General features: G+C 44.2%; 1 protein-coding gene across 3 annotated transcripts; it reads left to right on the forward strand.

The window, feature by feature from the left end:
- Window positions 1-531: 531 nt before the first annotated feature.
- LOC149365795 (UDP-N-acetylglucosamine transporter-like) lies at window positions 532-17,159 on the forward strand. Of its 3 annotated transcripts, none has more exons than XM_089545610.1 (8): window positions 532-811; window positions 1,244-1,430; window positions 3,912-4,066; window positions 5,503-5,625; window positions 6,654-6,825; window positions 8,611-8,729; window positions 13,379-13,512; window positions 16,379-17,159. In XM_089545610.1, exons 1-8 carry the CDS (start codon window positions 707-709, stop codon window positions 16,443-16,445), a joined length of 1,062 nt encoding a protein of 353 aa, XP_089401736.1. In that variant the 5' UTR covers window positions 532-706; the 3' UTR covers window positions 16,446-17,159. The 3 variants fall into 3 exon arrangements, with proteins under 3 accessions (XP_089401736.1, XP_089401820.1, XP_089401903.1); XM_089545694.1 differs by having other exon boundaries at window positions 532-757; XM_089545777.1 differs by having other exon boundaries at window positions 532-752.
- Window positions 17,160-21,340: the final 4,181 nt, after the last annotated feature.

A 21,340-nucleotide genomic window follows, 5' to 3' on the forward strand; every position in this document is an offset into this window, starting at 1 on the left:
AGCTAAAATGATGTTCTAAAAATGCACAAAAATCGATTGACACGTGAAACTATAGAGGCCGAATGGATTGCAATTTTGGGTAAAGAATGTGTAAGCAGTCCCTCTGTGGCACTGTTATCAAAGGAACTTGCCTTGGTTTTCGCTGATGGTCAGACAGTGATAAATCCACTAAAGAAACCTGCTCAAAACTAATCTAAAAATGTTGATAAAAGCCACCTTTCCTTTGCGCAGTAAATAACAGTTGGAAGTTATATCGTTGTATGTGTGTGCCCACTCTTCCTTTCTTCGTCACGCTACGTATTTCTTCAAATTTTTTTATTAACGCGCTGCTGTACTAGTAACGTTGGCGGTACTTTCATTAATAGCAACAGCACTATATGCATGATTCGACAAGTTAATCACAAAGAAAAGTGACTCGGCAAGTAAAAGGGTTGGGAATTCAGCCTTTCAGAAGTGGATACAACACGTCTGCGTCGCTGCCGTCGGCGCCGTCGGCGCCGTCGGCATCGGCATCAACGAATGCGCTTTTGTTTGTTCGTTTCGTTTTCTCTTTCAAGCAGGCCATGTATTTCAGGATTGCAACCCGCAGCGACGATCCGAACATGGGCGCAGGTGTCGCATTGGCGGTGTGATAACTGCCGTTGCGTTGCTGACGTAGCTCCTTGGCACATCTGTGATATGGTCGCCACGCATCTCGCTGTCTATCATGAAGCAGCCACCTTCGCCGACGTCGCCTTCGCCACCGCCTAAGCGTAAGGTACTGGCATGGGTACTGGCTACCGGCTCGGGCAGTCATTCGCATTTAGAATCGGTAAGATGCCTAATACCTGGTCGACACAAGTTTCTTGGTGCGGAAACACTCATTACAGGTCAAAAGGGAACTAGCTGAGCTTTGCGTGTGGCTAATTTAACCTGATCAGCGCGTAACAAGCTGATCACGGAGCTTCCGTGTACGCGGAAGAGACGTCGCGCTGCCCGGTGTCGTAGTCCGCCTTTTGACCACCGCTTCGGGTCGTGAGGCTTTGATCATAATTTTTGCGTGCACTTGGGTTCAGAAGCGAGAGACAATGAACGAGGCCGCGAAAGTAGCTCACGGTCGCGGTAGCGGTGTGGGGAGCACATGTACCGCTGCGTTTTGACGACGGGGGCTAGTGTGTCGCGATGCATGGCTGTGCGGTAATTCATCTAAGTGCGGGTTGAGCACTGTGTTGTTCATTGACTGTGTCATCGAATTCGTTTTCAGATGGCGTCCGTACTCAAGTATATGTCGCTAATTTTCATCGTGGTTCAGACCACCACGATGGTCTTGTTGCTGCGGTATTCGCGCACGCAAGCAGTTCAAGGCCCGCGTTACCTGTCCAGCTCAGCTGTCGTGAGCGCCGAATTCCTCAAAATCCTCACCTGCCTAGCAGTGCTCCTGTGGGAGAACGGTAAGAGTTTTTTACTAACAACTACGTTTCAATCGCCTTGAGTGTTCAGTGGCGTTCTTGGTAGTTTAGGCCAGTGTTATGTTTGTCGGTGATGTATTTTAAAGAAAAATCAATGTTGTGCTATTATATTTGCGCTCACCCTTTAGCATGAAGTTCGTTATTCTTATTCAAAGCCAGTCGCAACACAGGTGTTAGTTTTGCACGGATGCAGATGCGTCTATTCACCGCTGACATAAATAACGATGTGGCATCGACGTGGCGACAATACAGGAGGCCTGAACTCGGTTCAACGTCTTCAGTGAGGCCATCCCCACCAAATACAGCTTCATGCCTGTCTCTTCCATTCTGCTTGTGTTTTGTCTCTGTGTGCTACAAAATACCATTGCACATAAACGAACTGTGAAAGCTGATGCTTTCTATTCACTTGGTCTGAAGAATTCGTTTTCCACACGTATCATATAAATCTCTCAGTACATGGATGTTCTGGAAATTAGGGACTAATTACTCATTAGCCTGGTGCCCAGACTAGGGCGAATTTTGTTTTCTTTTTTGGCTGCGGAGCTTTTGAGAAAGTTGTATAGCTCTCCTTTGGCGCTGTATGGCTGTGCTTAGGTGTATGCTAATGAGTAGTTACTCCCTAACTGAAATCTATTCCACCTTGGGGTTTCCCCAAAATGTTCTGGACTGGGTGATTTTGCATTATTGCTTATTGCTGACTATGAATTGCAGTGCACAGTCTGCTAACGCAGTTTTCCTCGAAGAAAGATTTTGTTTCTCCAACATTGGAATGTACCATAATCAAAACTATGGGAATGGTGATCAGTTGTGATGCAAACAGTCATGCTTGCTTGATTATGACACATGAAAGCTGCTGTTTTGTCATGTCCCAACCCAGAGAGATGGTTATCCTGCAGTGGCTGTTATCTGTCTTCTCAGTAAGGTTGACAGTTGTCAACGATGTCATGTCAAGCTTGCAATGCACTCTGTATGTTGGAAGGCAGTACACAAGTGCCCAAGCTACTTTTGAGTGGCAATGTGGGAACTGACCCACTCTATCTAATCTTTGTTCTGGGGAAGAATTGGTTGTATTGTTCTTTGTGACTGTGTTGATTCAGCAGCTAGGCACATTTCTCTCTCCCTCCCTCCTCTCCTAGAAAGTGGAGAGGGGAATTTTTTGCTCTCTCTACTTTGCCTCCCCTCCACCAACGCTTCACACGCCTACACTAGACACTTTTTGCGATAATGGGCGTTGTTTAAAGGGACACTGAGGAGAAATTGAAGTTGGCTTGTATCGACAGAATACCAGCTCCTGATTACAAAAACGCCACTCATACTGACAACAAAGCTCTTGTAACGTAGAAAAGAGCAAGAACCAAAATACAGATATCGCCGCCACAGGCCAAACTCGCAAGTACAAGCGTGGTGACGTCATAGGACAAAACAGTGTTGCTAGAACCAATGGTTCTACTAACCCTGGGACAGGAGAAGTCTCGAATCACTGAGGCGCAGCCAATGCATGCGCAAATCTCCTTGACGTCGCCAGATGGCGCCAGGTACCCGGCGCGCTTGCAGCATCGGGACCAATCAGCGCCTGCTCGCCGGCGTTAGGCGGGCTCCCGGTATTCCGCTAATGGTAACAAGGTACATGGTATGCTGAAGGTGTCTATTTGCGAGAACTTCGTTGACGACTTCAAGAACGGGATCCATCGTAACGCTGGCAAAACGCCGGCGCAAACGTAAAAGAAGCGACGGTAGCGACGGCCGCAATAGCCGATAGATGCCTTCAACGTGCGGCCGGCAGTAGCTTTCTTTCCGGCTGCTGTGAGGCCGCACTGCTGGCCGCCAGAAATCATGGAGTCTGCGTTACGTCATGTTTCACGTCATGTTTCACGTCACTTAGTCCTGTGTCGTCATAGGAGAATCCCAAGTTTGAATCAGAGCGGCGGGAAAAACTTTTTCAACTTTGAATCCAAATTTCTTAAAAATAAATGCATCTTTCGCTGCCGGCCAAGTGGCAAAAAAGCCATGAAATGCCGAGCTATCGGATTTTGCTATAAAAAAAAAAAACATTAATAGAGCTCTCCTCAGTGTCCCTTTAAAATGGATTTCTTAAAATGGACTTCGTGATTGCCATACGCAAATGCATGGTGGCTTAGCCTAGCTTCTCAGATCTGCATTGGAAAAATACCTCAACGCCATGACAATTTGCTTGCGAAAATTAATGTTGCCTTTTCAAGCTTATAATGAAAAAGCTCCGTTCTCAGTGAAAGTGTCTAGCTTCTTCATCACTGGAATGTGGTAATCTGCCAATACTGGCCAACCGAAATTTGTCCCCAGTGTCCTTTCAAAGTGGGGATAGCACAGTCACTAATAGAATAGAAAAAAGAAAAGCCTAATTATAGAAGGCATCCAAACCCGGAGGAGCACTGTGGCATTTTCTAGTGACTCGTGCTGTGTGTCTCGGGAATTCTTACGTTGTAGGTTTCTCTGTCATGGCACTGGCACGGCAGCTTCGCAGTGATGTATGGGGCCAGCCAAAAGAAACCTGCAAGATGCTGGTTCCTGCGGGGCTCTACACAATTCAGAACAACCTGCTGTTCTTTGCCCTGTCACTTTTGGATGCTGCCACCTACCAGGTATGTTACCATGTTTCAGTGCATGTGTTTGTCCCATTAACTTGCCATTCTCTAACCACAGCAAATAGTCAGGTCCAGCTAAAAGCCCAACTTCATTTTTTGCAGTGAAATACACATGGGGAAGCAAAAATTATTTCACTACGAAATAAGTATACTGATTTTTCACTGCTCTGATAAACAAGAGATTGAAATACGCAGAAGCTCAAACTGAAACATTCCTTTTAGGAACACTGCAAGTGGTTTTATAGATTATCCATAGGAGGCCTTTTAGAATAGGCCTTGCCTGAATGGAAAAGCTTGAGCACCTTTTGTTGGTATGGTGTAGAGGAGATAACTTAAATCTGGTGAATTGCACTATAAAGAGTTGATGCAAGATGGACCAGTCAAGTAAGCACTTCTTGGAGTGTTGAACCACCAATGGTGACGTTGCAATTTTCTTTTGAGAATGATTGCGCTCGCTCAGTCTTGTACACGTTGCAGAAAACAAGTGACCGATTACAACTGCAATTACTTCATCTGAAACGTAACTGATTGTAGTGGTCAGTTACTGGCCATAAAAAGTAACTGAACAATTAGAGAGACATCATCGATTGCTATTAGGTTATTTTCATCCATCTTTTAATAGCATAGCACAAATATATACGGGTGAGAATGAGCTGGTGCAGTTTTCTTGATCTATAGTCTCTTGGAGTACATACAATAGTGATTTCATCTGCAGTTGTTTTTCGAAGTTTTCTTTGTCTTTTTTGTTTTATTGTGGATGCCCCAGTAGCAACACTGAAGAGTAGCTCTATATATGTACTGGGGGGGAATTGCATAGCTTTAACATCCGAAGACCCTCCACACCACCTAGAAGTTATGCAACATGCTGCGCTTTGCTGTTGTACATGCTCTGAGGGTACTAAGTCCAAGCTCATTGAACATGACATTCTGTTGTGCCGTCGTGGTAAAATGCGAAGTGCGAAGCATAGAACACGAGGCTTGTGAAATGCAGGCCGCACGGGCTTGCACGCGCGGACATCCTCACATGGATGGCTTCTCTACAACCCGACTGTTGTGGGGAACAACATGAGGCACTGTCATTCTACACCTGTGTTTGCCGCTTAGTTTAGGTTCTCGAAGTTGTACCGCTGGTTAGAACTTGTTTTTGGAAAAACAGTTTAACAAACTGCTAATGATTGATTACTGAAAAAATTATTGTATTACTGTGAACGTTTCACCTTACGAAAAGTAATCATTGCATGAAAAAGTTGGAAGAAAAACTAATCTATAACTTGTAATGTGTTACACACAAGTCTGGTTTCACTACACATTGCCATACATCCCTACAAATAGACTGGCATGGTAAAAAACATTGGAAGGCTATGGGATTGAGCAGCACTGCAGTGCTAAGATTTTGGCATTGGAAACAAACAGGAGCTTTTCTCTCTTTGCAGGTCACCTACCAGCTCAAGATTCTGACCACTGCCATGTTTAGTGTATGGATGTTGAATCGTCGAATATCAAAGCAGCAGTGGTTTTCACTTGTGCTGCTCATCATTGGGGTAGCGCTGGTTCAGGTTTGTATTTCTTTCATATTGTCTTTTAAGGTGATAGGTTTGGTTCCTCCCCCAAGTAAGGGTGTGATGTTACTTCGGATTCTTGCTCTGCGCAGCAGTTTTCTAACTCGTGCAGTTTGCAACTAACATGAATTATCGAAAGCTAAATTACGGTATAATTACATATGGGGAATTAAACATGGTAGTTTGGTGTAGATGTGATGTATGAAACTATGACCTAGTTAACTGTCATTGTACCATAATAAAGCTACTTAGTGGAATGTCCTTATGACAGTTACTGATCAATGGTCTTTTAGTTCAGTGAATGTGAGAATTTAATGTGCTGTCTCTTGTAGTAGGCTAATCCTCAGAGCATTGCTTAGCAAGTGAGCACTATTCAGGGGTGCTCAGTGAAGTGGACTGCATGAAAAATACATCTCTGAAAACAAAAAAAAAATTCTAAGGACGATTACAATTCTCTGTGATGTGAAATCTGAGCACAGCTTCACTGGTGTCTTGGGCTGTCCAGGCTCATTGTTTTGCTTTGCTGGGTCGTCGGCATGTCTGGCGACGATATTAGTTCGATGGTAGTATTAGTCGATGAAGACGACGATGTGCAATGCACACACAGCATGCAAGAATGTGTATATTAGTCCAATAGCAGTATTAGCTGAAGAGACGACGATGTGCAATGCACAGCGCGAGAGTGTGTTGCAGTTTAACACGAGGTCTGATTGGCAGCAGTGATAGCCTAGTGCTCTCATGCAGTGGCCAGCGAAGATGATCTGTTTGAAATCCAGTTGCGGCAATGTTTCATTTATTTATTTACGGTTTGGCTCGGTTACACTGACTGCGGTGATGCGGCTTATCCCACGAACGGACTCCTAAGAGCTGCGCTCTAAAATCCACACGTTCTCATTAGGATGGCCTTATAGGAGAGCATGGGGACCAACAGGGAACTATTGCCAGCATTGTCATTGCACCACCTACAGCATGCCACTTCTGGGAAGTGGTGAAAGCAGTGTTGACAGGAGCACGCCGCTTTGCAGGTGCCGACTGGGAAACCAGCCACAGAGGCAGAAGGCAAGAGCGGAGCCTACCAGTTCTTGGGACTCATGGCAGTGCTCATTTCGTGCTTGTCTAGCGGCTTCAGCGGCATCTACCTCGAGAAGCTGCTGAAGGAGATTACCTGGTCATTGTGGATTCGCAATATTCAGCTGGGTAGGTACCTGCTGTGGGGTATGCGACCTTTCTTCAAGCGTATTGTATTGTAGACACCATGTATTGTAGACAGCATGTTTGCAACAGAGGAGATGGAAAAGATGTTTTCCGAAGAGCAAACTTGAACAACAAAATGAAGCCTTATTCTGCTTACCAACATTTCAGCTAGTGGAGGGATTCGCAATATTCAGCTTGGTAGGTACCTGCTGTGGGGTATGCAACCTTTCTTAAAGCGTATTGTATTGTAGACACCATGTATTGTAGACAGCATGTTTGCAACAGAGGAGATGAAAAAGATGTTTTCTGAAGAGCAAACTTGAACAAGGAAAGGAAGCCTTATTCTGCTGACCAACATTTCAGCTAGTGGAGTTTTCTGGGTTGGGTGCCCACAGGAAGACTGCAGATCCTCCTGTCTTGGAAACTCTGGTCAGCAGACTGGGGCTTCCTCTTGACTCTTGTTCAATCAGATATGTTATGTTTAGAAAGTCGTAGAAGCATCTGTTAATATTCCTGGTGTCATACGAGGTAGGAGCCTTGATCGCTTGGGTTTTGAGATTTTGCTACCTTCTAATAGGGCATTTTTTCATCTTTCGGAAAATATATTACATGTAGGTTCTCACGACTTCAAAAATGCCATGATTTCAGGAATGCTTTTCTGTTGAACCTTTTTTGTGGTCACTTTTGGTGGAAAAGTGGGAGTTTTTGGATGCTTTGTCTTCATTTTTCTCAAAACAGCATTTTAGAAGGTTTGCGTACCTTTTTCTCAAGAACTATAAGTCGTAAGAAAAATTTCTACAGATATCAGTCAAGGCCTTTTATTCGCATAGATGGGCATGTAGGTGGAACCTAAATGACAGAGGAGTACGTGCGTGGGAGGGATCTTTAGTGCTGTTGCATTGTACTCTTAACGGTAGGTTAGGTGTTATGTGATGGTGAAATAAGGAACAGTGCCCATGTCTGCAGAGTGATGTGCAAAGAGGATCCCAGGCTGCTGAAGGGACCCATTAATGCAACCGAGTCGTGCCTTAAGGGGGGACGAGGGTCTTAAAACTCACCTTTTTATTTGTGGCTAGAATCTCGTGAAATTTAGCACACAGATGTGTTTTTCTCTTCTGATTCCAAAAATGTAATAATAACTGAGCTGGTTGTATTAGATCAAAAGTTATCTTGAATTATAGAGTGTAAGTAGGTAATTTCTTACGCAGCTTTAATAAACTTTCTCATTGCATTTTGTTGCTTTTAATTACATGAATTGATAGCCAGCAAATTCCCATACCCAATGACATTCTTACTTTTTTTGTTTAGGCCACGTATAAATAACAATTTACAATTAGCTTAATGAGTTGCAGTGGCAAATACTGTGACCTTTTACTCTTGACACAGTATATCAGGATGACATGCCTTTAGAGAAAAACAAAGAATATCACCGGGTATGGGAACTCTCTGGCTATCAATTCATGTAATTAAAAGTAACAAAATGCAATGAGAAAGTTCACTAAAGCTGCGTAAGAAATGACCTATTACATTCTAGACTTTTCAAGATTTAAGACCACCAGCTCAATTATAATTACATATTGGGAATCACAAGAGAAAAACACATCTGTGTGCAAAATTTCATGAGATTCTAGCCATAAATAAACAAGTTAGTTTTAAGACCCTCGTCCCCCCTTAAGGTGGAGCTTACGTGTCCCCTGAAGATGTTAGCATTTCCATGTTGGCTTTTCTGGAAATAAGGTGAAATAAAATTGAACTCTCAGAGCTGAAATCTACCCTTCTGTATTACAGCAATCTTCGGCTGCCTCCTGGGAATCGTGGCCATGCTGGTGTCCGACTGGAATGCGGTTATGGCGGATGGATTCTTCCAAGGCTACAACTCTGTCACCTGGGGGGTCATCTTATTACAGGCAAGTTGCCCGACAGAGGCATTCACAACTCCTCGCAGAGATAATGTTTACATGCATCCTTTTGTAGCCTTGGCAGAATAGGAAACTGGGCATGTGTAACTACACTACAAGGGCTGAGGTGTTTTAAGGAGTAGAGACTGCAAATGTTTGGATGCGTGTTTGTTTCTGTGTAGTCATGATGGGGAATTCACCTGCAGCAACTGAATAGTTTATAATGAAATTTGAGCAATTGCTCGGGCAAACGTAGTTGTTGTGGTGCACCTATTTTTTCAATCCGATGTTGCGGCAAGCTGCATGGCCTGCACATTTGGAGAAACAACGGCTAAGCTGCGTCCGCTGCGTTCCATTGCCCAGTGACGCGTGTGCCTGTTTTCCCGACCACTTGTGCCCAACTCCACCTTTTCTCCCACTACGACCCTCCTTCTTCATGGTTTGATCATCAGTATACGCGCCTGAGGCAATCAGCGCAGATAGCACCCTGTCAGCTTTATTGTATACCTTGTGGTAAATTTATTACTGCTCTTGTTGTAAAAAGCATCATGTTGTACTTCTTGACTGATGGTCACGAGAAAGCATACACATCTCGTTTACATTTCGTTTTAACATTAGTGCCACTCGTTGTATATTGGCAAGGCTTCTGACTCACTAAGTATTTAGGTGTATATTTCACGTCATCGCTCTGCTGGCATCGGCACGTTGGTTATATAGTTGGAAAGGCCTGCAAATCCTTAGGATTTCTCCGCCGAAACACTCGTTCCTTCCCGCAAGCTAACAAAGAACTCCTTTACAAAACTTATGTGCGGTCAGTGTTGGAGTATGCTAGCACGGTGTGGGATCCTCCTACCATAGGTGACAAAGAAAAACTTGAGAAAGTTCAGTCCTTGGCGGCTCGATACGTACTTGGTAAGTCATGTAAACGCAACTTCAGTGCAACAATAGCAAAAAAAGTCCTCGTTTGGGAATCGCTAGAACAGCGGAGAACTAAGCAGAGAGACTCAAACTCTTCCATAACATATATTACTCCCACATTGGCATTCCACGCGAAACATACATTTTCAAACCATATTACGTCTCCGCACGCCTTGACCATGATCAAAAAGTACGTGAATACAAGTGCAGGACGGCAGCATACAGCGACTCTTTTTTTCCGAAAACCATTCGTCAATGGAACCGTTTGCCGGCCGTTGTTACTTCCATCTCATCAAATGAATCCTTTTATACCGCTTTGAACAGTGTCACGTCATTTCATAGCTAGACGGTGCGTCGTTATCTGTGCGCTGCTTCTTCGTTTCGTGCGTTCCACTGTGTATACCTGTGTCTTCCTGTCAATGCACAGTATACCTGCGTGAAATACACGTTTGAAGTTTTCTTTTTTATGTCTACTGCGTTGGTGCTTTCTCCTAAAATGCACGTTTATTGGGTGAACAACACAGTTGACTTTCTTGTACCCCAAATTCTGTACATAGATGCGCATTGCGTCAATTTTGTTCTTTGCTTACTTTGTGAATGCTTGGGCTGCTGTTTCTCTTTCTTTTTGTATTTACCTGCATTTATGTGCTGTGTTACTGTATCAACCCCCCCACTGTAATGCCAAATGGCGCTGTGGGTAAAAGATAAATAAATAAAAATAAATTACTCCATCTCTGGCGCCTTGTCCATGTGTGAGCTCTACGACCGATCTGAGTTAACCGAAGTGCTGTGAAATTCCTCCGAATTAATGACAGTCTCATGCCATGGAATCGTGCATAGGTTTGGCGGGCTGTCCAAATTATTCGGTTTTCCAAATTTGTTATGATCAGCCTGACTACGCACACTTGACTTCTCCCACATTTCTCCAATTAACCTGGTCCTGTACCAGATGTGGCAACCTTATTCCTCTAGACTTGCTAATTCTAGACTTGCTGGACTAGACTTGCTAGACCCACCTAATTTTCTGATGTCCTCTGCCATGCTTGCCTTCTCTTCGAATTCAGTCCACTACCCTTGACGACCACCGTTTATATTGCCCAGTCAGTCTCTACCTCCTGTAAAAATGCAGTGAATAGCATTGGAGAGATCGGGTCTCCCTGCTTGACACCTTTCCATATTGGGATTTTATTGCCATCTTTATGCAGGACTATGGTGGCTGTGCAGCCACTATAGTTATCCTCCATTAGTTTTACATGTGGCTGTTCTACACTCTGATTCCGTAATGCCTGCATGACTGCTGAGATTTCCTCTGAATAAAATGTTACCTTGTGATCTCTGGAGGCTACATATGAGTGTTGGTTAAATTCTGTGCATCCTTTTATTTTTTTTGCCCGAATTAATGGGGGCCAAAGTGATGCTGTTTTAGTGTACAGCTTTCGATCACTGCAACAGGACAAGTGGCTAATGCATTATTCGAACAGGCAGAGCCACTGCATGCATGCACATCTCCATTTTCACACATCTAGAAACAACTTCAACATGAAAGGAGCAGGCAGGAAAAAAAACACAATGGAAATAAGAACCACCAAAGGCCACAAAGCGAGCCCATGCAGTTGTAACTTGCATGGTGCTGATTGTTGTTGCATGAAATGCTGTGTGGTGTCATGTGAAATACACTTCCATTTTCTCGCAGCCAAATTAACACTTCACTGTACTGTGCAAAAAGCTTGGTTCGGAAGATTTAATGGAAATTTCACACTGGGGCATTTGTGAAAGTGCGCTTCAAATGGTCAATTAGGCATGATCACCGCTCTTATGAGCCATTTAAAAGCTCAAAAACCTGTTAGTAAATAATGGGAAGGAAGGCATTGTCAGTTAGCTGAGGAGGAAGACTACTGAAAAAAAAAAGGCTGCAGAGGTTCTCATTGTAATGTTGCGGCATTTGTGGGCTTATTGCGAGGCTCATAGTGTAATGGAACTGAGGTGGAATCTTCTTGTAACCGTATGTGCCTAGATAATTCTTTGTAATGCAGAAACTGTTTTTGCCATGACTCTATAATGTTGAAAATACTGTGCAGTTATGTTAGAAATACACCTGAAATAACGAGTGTTACGAATATATACTATGTTGGGATACTATTACTAGCAGCTGGGGATGCTGTTCCACTGCATAGGAAGGGAGGGTGCGTTTTGGTTTCTAGCCTTGGTTGCTCTGCCAAGAAAAGTTTTAGCTTGCCAGTCTCACAGTGCAGACCTCATGCCACTGGACATGTGAGTGGGTGTTTCTTAAGATCCTGCAAAAGAGGGAATTCCATCTTTCATTGGAATGTGTCCTCATTCAGTTCTTTCATTCAGTGCTGCCTGCGGACAAATCTACTGAACATCTAGTGTATGAAGTGGGGCTGTGTGAATAGTACTTTTTCCAAACCGAGTTGAATACAAACAATGTAGCTTTGCTACCGAATCGATTAAATATCTGTACCAGAAATTGGACGGAATGTGAATAGTACTTTTTCCAAACCGAGTTGAATACAAATAATGTAGCTTTGCTACCGAATCGATTAAATATCTGTACCAGAAATTGGAGGGAACACTTGCAGCTCCGCCTTGAGGACATGACATGATAGCGTGAATGAGTTAATGCCCATATAAGTGGAATTGGTCGATCTCAACTTTAAATTCATAGATCCCTGGGAGTCCTCATACCACTCCTGGCGCAGTGGGGGCAAGGGAAGTGCCACTGCCCTGCGATGGCAGGTGCTGTCAAGTTGCTCTTCCCGAGCAACCTCTCGCGATCAACCATTGATTTAACTGCCACTCACCAGGATGGTTAGTTTGCTCACAATCCGGTGGTAGGTTGTGGTGTCGCCACAAGGTCACACGACCTAGGTAGCCCACCTATATTGCTTCTCTGGGAGTGGCTGCCTGGGCCACCCTACGCCACCATATATATCGCTCACTTCTACACTAACGCCAGATTTTCTTTGTAAAGGGGCTCTTTAACGCTATCGCGTTAATATTTGCTACTGGCGCAAATATTCACACAAAACAAGCGCTCGTGCAAAACACTGAAACATCACCAGCGGTGCTGCTGTACAGTGCTATATAACTTGTGCAGCTAAAGCTATAGCTGTTAAAAGATGCTGAACTACTCTCCACTAGGGGGTTGCAACACGAAGCTATATTAACTCTATGATCATCGAGTTGTACACATAGGAAAATACTTTTTGCATTTGGTGGCGGAAGAGAATAAACTAAAGCCTCAGGGCACGAGACGGGTGGCACCTACCCTCATGACCGCAAGGCATGGCATGGCATGACCTCAGTGATTGGGCATCAAGGCCGTATTTGCTGAACTTGCCCGAGTCCTGCTGTATTGTCCAGTCTTAGAGGCAGTGTATGAGAACTATGAATGCCGCCACACGAATGAACCGCGTCGTGCCGTTGAACCCTTATGCCGCATACACTAATTGCGGCTGCCTGTAGGATGGTACACGGCTCCGGTGTGCTCCCCGTTTTTGCAAAAGTCTTGGAATAAAAATTTGATGGGCCTTATTCAAACTTCAGCTCGATTATTCGAAAAGTTAAGGACATACTTGATTCATTTCGAATAATTTTGAACATCCACTATTTGATTCGTTTGCACACCACCCGTAGAATAAAGGATGCCACATTCATCCACTAACAACACATTTAGCTGTTGAAGTCAACTACAATGCAAAACTTGCTTCTTTTGGCAGACCTTTGGTGGCCTCGTTGTGTCGCTGGCGGTACGTTATGCCGATAGCATCCTCAAGGGCTTTGCGACATCGATCTCCATCGTGCTTTCAACAATATGCTCCTATTATCTCCTGGGTGACCTTCTGCCCACTAGGTAAGCGCCATTTTCTTAAGCTAAACGAGTGTTCAACTATTTGGTTCTAATACTGGTAACAAGGAAACATGTGAATGGAGATTGTGAATGGAGATTGTGAACTGATGTGTCTCAGCGAAAGGTCACAAGGAACAGTCCGTAAGCTCTTATTTGTAACGGATACCTTCAGTTGTGCAAGTATCCTTATTATTTCGGGTGTAGGGCTCTGAAAACTGGTAAAAGGGAGATAGATCAATGTTCTGTGGGGAAACTATAAGGGCATCCCACGAACTTGATAATGCATCAGTATACAGATAACCTGGCTGTTGTTATATGCATCCTGCTTCATCTTTTAAGCATGTCTTTGTATACAGTGATGCTTGCACTCTATTCACGGTATCTCTGATGTAAGAGTATGCTTGTGTTAAATAAAAAGCAACGCACGTCAGTGTTTTTGTATGCATTGAAGAATAAAAGTTTTTGTATGAGCACGGAATTAATGTAAAGCATGTGCCAAGACTATGTTCACATTGTTCAGTGAAATATTGCGTTGCTGCTGGTGCTGCATACGTCCTTGGTTCCTCAATTCTACAATTTTGGTGGTGCTTGGATCAAAGAGTACATAAAGAGAAATGATTAAACAGGAATCTTTTTTTTTTAAACCCCCTAATGGACACATTAAAAAATAAATGGTACAGAAATGGTCATTAGTAACTGTGCTGCCACCTGTTGACAAACCAAAAATTCTTTGTACGAACCCAACTAGCCATAAACCGGACGCAGACTGCCAGATAACGCCCAACAAGCTGGACTCGTCATGAACCAGAACTGACAGTCTGCTTATGACGAGCTTGGATTCTCAAGTCCACTGGGGACTTAAAAAGGACTTAATTGCACGATAGCGAAACGGACAAACAAGGAACACATATGGCATGTACAATGCGCAGAAGTGTTTTCACTGCAAGAAAAATGGCGCTAAAAATGTTTTATGTTTTCGAAACCACTGTTGTAGGATCAGGCACTTTGCACGCCGAGTTTTCCACTGCGTCCCAAAAACTGGCCTCCTTAAAAGTCATTTGACAGTCCCTTTGAAACAGCTGCACCCATAGTTCCTTTGTACATGTAAAATCTGTCCACCAAATATGTGAGTCAACCTAGACACACGCCATATCACTGAAAATCATCACACCTCGACAGTCAGCTGCAGTTACAGTTGAACTCTTTCATAAGAAACGCATCCTGGCAAGCAGTTTGAATTTGGAAGCATTAGAGCGGCCATGCGAATGAAAACCTGCTATATGTCTCTCTGCGTTCATTGGAATGAGGGGGAGGTTCCATGATGTCACAAAGGACGAAGCACAGAACGCACAGGTGTGCTACGGCTGAAAGAAGGAGGAGTCAAAGAACGACTGAAGAATTGGAGAATTGGAATTGAAAATTTTGGTATTGGGACAGGAAAGATTTTATTTGTAATTGGAATAGAATTGGAAGAATTGGAATGGCAGTCAAATAATTGCAAATTTGCTAAGAAATAATCTGTCAAAACAACTTAAATTGTCATAGCTGCGAATGAGTTCAGTTCGCCAATGCGAATTGCTCATGAAATCGGAGCCCAAATGCTAATGCATTCCTCTCCTCATTTAATTGCACTGATCACCCATGAATTCTTGTCGCTTGCATGAGCGGGATCTTGTAAGCGAGGTTCCGTGAATTCATTATCTACAGATGTGCTGCTACTTCTGATATTGCAGGGCGGTGACAGACTTTGATAAGAGAAGGCTACAGGCATGTTGCTCTAGTTTATTAGCTGCTTGACGAATGGCATTCCCGAGAGCAGTTCACGACCACCACTGCACTGCAGCTACACATATGCTGCCATGGTTTCCTGCTCCGATTGCGTCGTTCTCTGTGTGGGCAAATGTCCACATGCCGACACCATACCCCCCGTTAGTAGGTTGAAAGCCCTTTAAGCAGCACTTGCATTTGAGGAGGAGACCCTAGATGTTGCTTTGCAATTAGCTGGCCCACTCTCTATTAGTTGCAGTTTTAGTACCACGTCTTGTCATCTCCCTTGAGCACAGACGCGAGCGTGATTTGTGAGCAATGACGCTGGATCCACGGAGTTGGGCAGAACTGCCACCAGTCAACATGTTTGTTATGAGCAAGATTGTAGAGTATATTTGAAGATAATCTTTCCTTTATTATTGAATGTCTTCTGTGCGCAATGCCTGTTACAGAAGAGGTCTGCTTAATTGTAGAGATAGGGGCTGCCATTAAACTGGGTGATAAATGTCTGCTATTTCAGGTTTTTCATTACAGCTGTCTCTCTAATAATGTGACTCAACTGTAATAGTTTCATGTTAAACACTGACATGAATGCGCAAATGTTTGAAAAGACCAGTGTAGAATGTCGCATAGCAAATGCTCCGTGATTGCGGAGGAGGTTATCAGGTTATAAGAATATTACAGAGTCGCTTTGGGACGTTAGACTCCATAAGCCTCTATTCATGAAAAATTTACAAATGATACAGGCGCGTCAAAGCCACAAGTGGAGCTTGTAGGGTGTTGCCTGGCAGCAGTGACAGTCCAAGTACACGATGTACACTTGAGTACGAAGAAAAAAACTCATACAGGTCAGCTGAAATTTGTACAAGAAGATGAGGAACACACAGTGACTATTTGTCAAAGGCACGGGGCTTAATTAAAACAATACATTTGGGGCATACGTACGCCACAAGTTTTGTCCGAGGCAGTCAAGAACAAATGCAAGTTTGTGTCTTTTTCGCAGTAATGCTTCACTGCAGTTAAATCTTGACATCATAGTGCTAAATTTCAAACATCTGCTAATCACTCTGAGAACATTTCTCTGCTTCTGTCTTTGGAACAGAAATTTCTTCCTGGGTGCCGGGATTGTCATCTCTGCGACGACGCTCTACGGCATACCCCTCTTCTAATGGAGCATCTCCTCCCACCGTGAATGGCAGAACTGTCGCAGCCATTGTAGAGAAATCGTCGAATGTGCGGCAAGCGACGTGGCATGCTTCAGTACAAAATTATACATGAACATTGCCCTCAGTGTTGGACGCTGCTCGTTCTAAGCTTGATAGAATCAAGTTTGATATTTATATTGTGAATAATTTTCTTGTGCTGTCTCCCCAGAAGCCAGTCACCCAGGCCTTTTTGCATTGTTCTGTTTTCCGTTAGTCATGTGCAGTGTGAGTACGTAGCTCGGTACCCTTTACTCAGCTTCTCTTGTGTTGTGCAATCTGCGAAGTGATAACTTAAGCAATGAGTCCTGCTTCATATAACGGAGGATTGTTATCCTGCAGTGTAGTGAGCAGTGTACTTTCATGCAATGCTAGTCCGTTCCGCGAGTGTTGTGCCCTTGTAAGAAGGTAGTTTTCCTGTGGAAGCAGCCAACTGCAATCAGTTTAAGGTGTTTTGGAACGCTTTGTCTCTGATCTCTAGACTGTGATGTTGTAAATAATGCCTGTGCAGTGAAGATAATTCTTTATACTATTGTGTGCTGTATCAGCACATGACTTGGGAATCCCAGAGCATTCCTGTCTTTTTGAAGGGATACTGTGCTTTTAAGTATATTTCTGAGTCGGTAGTGATTTGCATAATTGTTGGAAGCCCGAAGAATAAATGCTCCGCTGGGATGAATTCACACAAATTTCTTGGCTCTTTGGTCTTATCCAATTCTCTTAGTTTGTAGCTGTCATGGTTTATGGTGCTCGGCTGCCGACCTGAAAGGCGTGGGTTTGATTCCAGCCACGGCGGTTGCATCTCAATGGAGGCAGAATGCTCGAGGCCATGTGTGCTGTGTGATGTCAGTGCATGTTAAAGAACCCCAGCTGGTCGAAATTATCTGGAGCACTTCACTACAGCGTCCCTCATAGCGGGAGTCACTTCGGGATGTTAACCACCATAAAGCCAAATACTGTTTGTGGTCATGCAGTGTGTTGGGGAATGTTGGGACAGTGTTTTAGTAATATAATACAGTAATGAGATCTTTCATCAATAATGCTGTAAACAGTGCTTAAACCCATGTCACATAGGCACTTTCAAAGGCTGCTAAGTCGGGGCATACTGCAATGGAGGGCTCTAGATTAATTTAGATCACTGGGGGTTTTTCAATCTGCGCCGACATTGAGGAGAACATGCGCATTTTTATATTTCGCCTCCATTGAAATGTGGCCGGATATACCGTGGTCTAAGAATTCTCTCCACACACTGCAAAGATGCAAGTGTAAGCTTAACTTGTATAAAGTGATGGCACAGTATTGAGGTGTAGATAAAAAGAAAACACAAATAATAAATAAGTAAAGTCAGTTCTCATACTCAAGGATAAAAAAAAGGACTGGTACGTGAGTCATTCTTAATTACTCACTGGGAAAAAAAAAATATCCGATCAAAGTGCACAGAAATAGATACCAGTGAAAGTATTGGGGAATGTTACTTTTTGTGTGTGTTGATGTTGATTAGGGAAAATGTACTTGCAGGAATGTTTTAGCTAAGGGATAACTTCACCGAAGATAGATGAAAAGGCCATGTGCTGCAGTGGGTCAAAACCGAACACATGGCCCAACACACAAGTAGTGCTCGGCTAGCTGAGCTACAGCAGCAGCTGTCTCATTTCCTCTCAAAGGTATTCGTGTTGTGTGCAGCCTAACCTTGATGGTGGACACCAACGTCACCATTGAAAGAGGCCTGTGATACGTTAACAACACAAAGCACAGGCAAACATTTTTTGGTTCTGAAAGAGTTAGCGCAAATTTGTGATCAGCTTCATGTTACATCTTGCCACAGTTTTGTTAACTCTTGACGCAGTAGAAGACAAGCCTGCATTAAGGCTACACTTTCATATAACGTGTGCTATTAATCGTTGATGTTCTGTGTTTCTTGACACTTCTCCTCACAGTAAGGGAAGAATGATTTTTACTTGGAACTGTGCCTCACTGCAACTAACCTGCCTTGACTAAACCACTCCTTAACTTAGTGGATCATTCTGAACATGCACAGATGGCAAGCTCCTGCTGGTAGCACAGGTACACATTGTTCTGCAAGCATAACTTAACAGCGCATTAGCCGCAGCCGGACAATGGGAACTTTATTTCCTTCTATCTGAGAGGAGACTAATCCTTGATGAGAAACAAAGCAGGGCATTGCCACTTGACTTATCCTAAACCTTTGTCATGAGCATTGGGCTGGCTCGCATAAAAATTGTTCCACTTGACAACTTGTCTGCGCGAAGGCAATGTTTGTAGTCACTCTGCGTAACGTAGAGTTGGTGAGCGCCATTGCACTACAATAGTTACAAAGCTTCTCCGTGTCATAGGCTCTGTTTGGCATAGCTGTAATGGGAGACACCAGTTTGTTTCACAGTTAAGAATTACACAGATATCTAGTTTGCACATGACACTTCCGTATTTCTACCTGAAGTAGTACTTCAATGCCTGGAATCTGTCCTGGACAATCTGCTGTCTAGACAGCTGTAAATGTGGTATTTTGGAATAATATACCGTTGAGCCTCTGACTTGGAATTGAGCCTGTGGCTAGATGATGTGTACGTTATATACCCTAAGTGTTTACTTAAAGCTATAGTGTACCAGAGTATCGAGGCACCCTAGCAAGCTGCAGATAGCGGCGCCACTGTGCAATGTGTCAGTCACTCTGGACATGCGTGTTGTAGGCCATGTATTTATGAAAACGGCTGTGTGTCCCTCAAACGCACAGTCTGGCACAGCCTCAGTGAGAGGTATTGAGGCCACATGGTTTTCCTTTGAGTGGTATAATGGAGCAGTTACAGAGACACCAAAGGCAAAAAAGATATAGAAAGATATATAATCCTAATACCTGGGATGACAGTAAAGTAATAAAAAAAAATTGGAGGCTACACAAAGGTATGACACGATAGCGTTAATGGTTTAATGCCCGTGTATGCAAAAATTTGTCATTCTCTACTTGACGTTCATAGCATCGCATTTCCCGGCGGTCGCATTTCGATGGTGGCGAAATGCTAGAGGCCCGTGTACTGTGCAGTGTCAGTGCACGTTAAGGAACCCCATCCACCTTTGGGACGTTAAACCCTATATTACCCAACCAAACTAAATTGCAAAGTCATTGAAACAAGTATATCCACTTTGGGCCAAAAACCGAACAGTCCAGCTCCACTTGGAGAGAAAGGAATTTTAATGAGAGGAAAGGAGGAGAGGTCGGCCGCTGGTAACATGGCCCTTGCTTGCTATTCCTGGGCTCTACTTGAAACATGCAGTAGATAAGACCTGGTTAAACAGAAAATCTTGCAATAACATTAATAGATTCCTCCATAACGAAATTCCTTGATTGGTCAATTCCCTGGTAACATCATCAAGGTCACGCGGCTCCACTTGATCAGAGAGCACCGCAAAATTTGAAATTCCCCACGAAATTCTCCGATTGGTCCAGAGAAGTCACGTGACAGTGTGGCATCATCACAACCTGCCCACCGGACTGTAAGCAAACTGCCCACTGTTTGCCAAATACAATGCAGTTGCCACCTACCCACCGTGGTGCTGCGCATGAACTTTACAGGAGCTCAGGAAGAGCAAGCTGGGCCTCACAAGGCTCAACGGTGGCTATGTTTTAATCAGCCACCTCTGCGTGAGTGGGGTTAGATGTTTTCACCGAGGCGCAGTTCACCATCGACCCTGAAGGCGTTGAGACCACAGTAGTCATGACTCCATTCTTTGGTCCTGCTGCGTCCACGTAAAGGGTACGCAGAGGAGGCAGCGCAGCTACTATTGCATTAGCTGTAGCATCTAACCCCAACACCTTTGTGCTCACTGATTCCCAGAACGCCTGTCGCAACTTCAATAACAGGTTAATTCACAGGTCAGGGTTGTCATTGCTGACTAAGCATCCACCCAACCAAGCCTCAATCATCTGGTTTCCCGGTCACCTGGAACTACCAGGAGGAAACGAAGCCGCTCACAGGCATGCCCGAGCTCTTCTATACCGGGCGTCTCCCCCTGATGACCATGAAGGGTGCCGCGACCTGATAGGTTTAGCAGTGTATGCTGACAATCTCGCGCCATACAGAGCAGCCAGAAAGGAGTACCCAACACCACACAAATCCCTCAATAAGAAGAGAACACCCTTAGGAGACTACAAACAAACACATACCCAACACCAGCTAAGTTACACCAGTGGTACCCTACAGTATATACTCTCCGCAGTGCCCACACTGTGGAGAGGTAGCTAACCTCTACCATGTGGTGTGGGCATGCCAATATAACCCCTTAGTTGACCCCATTCCCAACCCCTCGGAGGAGCAGTGGGAGGCTATTCTGCTCTGCGATGATCCTGACTGTCAGCACTGGCTGGTGGGGAGGGCCAGCGCAGCAGCAGCAGCCAGCGGACTACCAGACTAGGCGGCCCACCCACATGTTCTAAGAATATTGAATAAAGATGTTTTTAATCAAATCAATCAGCCACCTACCAGGGCAGTGGCGCATCGCTTAACCGCTGCGTATGAGGACTCCCCGCGGTCAAGAAATGCGATTAAGAGGGTCTGACGTCATGAAGGTTGTATGACCACTCATACCAATACCAGTGGACCAATCATAGTGCACTGCCAAAGTTGAAAATGTGTGGAGCCCTCCACTACCGCACCTCTTTCTTCTTTCACTCCCACTTTCCTCTCTCCCCTTACTGTGTGGTTCAGCTGTCCACTGAGATGTGTGACAATACTGCGCCATTTCCTTTCCTCAAAAACCTATTTTCAATTTTTACCCCAGAATTCCTAAGGACCCCCAAAATTTCGGAAGTACTCCAGTGCCTTATAAAAGCAGTGGAACTGGTTCCA

This window comes from Amblyomma mixtum, chromosome 1, assembly GCF_055824585.1.
Source record: "Amblyomma mixtum isolate Tamu chromosome 1, ASM5582458v1, whole genome shotgun sequence".
Lineage (NCBI taxonomy): Eukaryota > Metazoa > Arthropoda > Arachnida > Ixodida > Ixodidae > Amblyomma > Amblyomma mixtum.

Bases quoted from the DNA above. Each gene is read 5' to 3' on its own strand.
- LOC149365795 (XM_089545610.1), top strand. From the start codon at position 707: ATGAAGCAGCCACCTTCGCCGACGTCGCCTTCGCCACCGCCTAAGCGT. The intron at 812-1,243 runs GTAAGATGCCTA...ATTCGTTTTCAG, and splicing joins GTCATTCGCATTTAGAATCG to ATGGCGTCCGTACTCAAGTA. The intron at 5,626-6,653 runs GTTTGTATTTCT...GCCGCTTTGCAG, and splicing joins TTGGGGTAGCGCTGGTTCAG to GTGCCGACTGGGAAACCAGC.